The sequence below is a fragment of the Morone saxatilis genome, unplaced genomic scaffold (genome assembly GCF_004916995.1).
Source record: "Morone saxatilis isolate NCDOM2014 unplaced genomic scaffold, NCSU_SB_2.0 Contig20, whole genome shotgun sequence".
Lineage (NCBI taxonomy): Eukaryota > Metazoa > Chordata > Actinopteri > Moronidae > Morone > Morone saxatilis.
In genome coordinates, this window is record NW_023339763.1 from 225,518 (window position 1) to 227,545 (window position 2,028).

The 2,028-nt window shown below is 39.1% G+C and overlaps 1 protein-coding gene across 1 annotated transcript in view; it reads left to right on the top strand.

The window, feature by feature from the left end:
• LOC118331475 (microtubule-associated protein 11-like) overlaps nucleotides 1-2,028 on the top strand; it is a 10,843-nt gene that overhangs the window by 8,274 nt on the left and 541 nt on the right. Inside the window, 3 exon segments of the mRNA XM_035666432.1 lie at nucleotides 1-73; nucleotides 199-277; nucleotides 826-940. The exon segment at nucleotides 1-73 is cut by the window's left edge and continues 2 nt beyond it. Of these exon segments, the coding sequence (XP_035522325.1) occupies nucleotides 1-73; nucleotides 199-277; nucleotides 826-940 (267 nt within the window).

The following is a 2,028-nucleotide window of genomic DNA, read 5'->3' on the forward strand; positions in this document are numbered from 1 at the left end:
TGGTCACTGTCGAAAAGGAAGCACTCTGTCCTTCAGCGTGGCCTTCCAGATCCTCAAACCGGGACTGTACGAGGTACCTGAGGCACAGAACTCTTAAATACATTTATTCTATATATCAAATAAAAAACATTTAACGTTCGAAGTAATGTGTTGGGATAAAGTGTCATTACGTTACCCTCTCTCTCTCTCTCTCTGCAGCTGAGTCAGCACATGAAGTTGAAGCTCCAGTTCACGGCGTCTGTGTCCAACCCTCCCCCGGACGCTCGGCCCCTGTCACGTAATGAAAACATCACTTTGCTTTTTATTTATATACAGACATATAAAAGATCTCCACTTCCTCCCACTCTATAAAAATTAAGCCAGAATATCCGGATATGGCCAATGCCATCTTTCTCTGTGCAGAAAGAGTCTGTGCAGTAGTTATGAGGGTTGGCACCACGTTATCAAGGCCCCCCTCATATACCCGGTCGACCTAATGGCTCAGCTGTCAATCAAATAAATAACTTGTTATGTTAGGAGAGGTTTACTGATGATAAAAATGAACAGTTGAACAAACATCACCGTGATAAGAACGAAACATTTATTATACTTTTTAGTTTGTCCCTTATGCTAACATGGAGGCTACACTGCATTCAGCCACCAGGGGGCGATATAGAGGATGTGGATGGTATACATGCAGCCTAACCTTACCACTAATACTGATGGTGACAGGGACACCTTCATCTCTGAAACATGTTTTGTCATCATATAGTGTGAACATCATATATTGTAATTTGGGAGAAGGTGAGATAGTTTGGTTGAATGTGTTCTCTCGTCACCACACAGGTAAAAACAGCCCGTCCAGCCCGGCGGTTCGAGACCTGCTGGATCGACACCAGGCCAGTCTGGGTCGGTCTCAGTCCTTCTCCCACCAGCAGCCGTCTCGATCCCACATAATGAGGTACCACACAGACCCTCACTGACTGGAGTTAACATGGTTTAATTACTCTTCAGTTGTAGGAAAATAATTATATTTCAAATGATGTTGATGACATTAGTTTTGTTTCTGGAACATTTTGGGTTTTTTTATATTATAGAAATGTTCTGATTATATATACTTTGAGGAGTTTTAGGTTATTTTTGGAAGATCAAGGGTGTAAGTTTGGTTTCAGAAATTTAAATTAACAAACTATGATAAAACTGGTTATTGTGCGTTCAATAATAATGGAAGTACAACAAAAACTAGCTATGAGCTTGTTGTTATGAGCTTGTTGTTATATGTAAATTTTTTGTTTCTAACTGACCACATTTATATCTTTACTACAGATAAATCTGCTTTACTGTCTGACCTGAAATAACTTTGTACTGTACTTTAGTACAAATGTGAGGTTCTTTTACTCCATATCTACATTTCAGAGGAAAACGTACTTTTTACTCCTCTGCATTTATCTGACAGCTTTTTACACACAAACATATTAAGAGTTTATGAAATATGATTTCTTATAAATTAAAGTACTAGGGGTGTAAAGAAAATATCCAGATACAGCCGCTGCCATCTTTCTCCATTTGGAGCCTGAGTCTGTGCAGTAGTGATCTGGGTTGGCACCACGGTATCAAGGCCCCCCTCATACACCCGGCCGACTTCATGGCGAGCAGGACTCAGCTGTTAATCATGACGTGAAACCCCTTTTTTATTTTAAAATAACGTAATGTTGTAAAGATTTACTGATATGAGTCAGAAACCGGTTTTAATGTTATAGATGCGACTACATCGGTACACGGATGCAGACTGTTGGACTGACATCATGATCATGTATTACTGACATTGTGGGGACATGGATGTGTTTACACATTCATGTTGTGGGGACTCACTTTCCTTTTGGGGACTTAATGTAAATCATTGTCTATATATATAAACAAAGTAAAGATGATGATATAACAATATTTTCAGCAATATATTGACTCAACAACCTAGTTAAAACTCTGTTAAAGGTTAGTTTAAGATGAAGAATGTAAGTCAATGTAATGTCCTCTGAAGTGATGGAAACA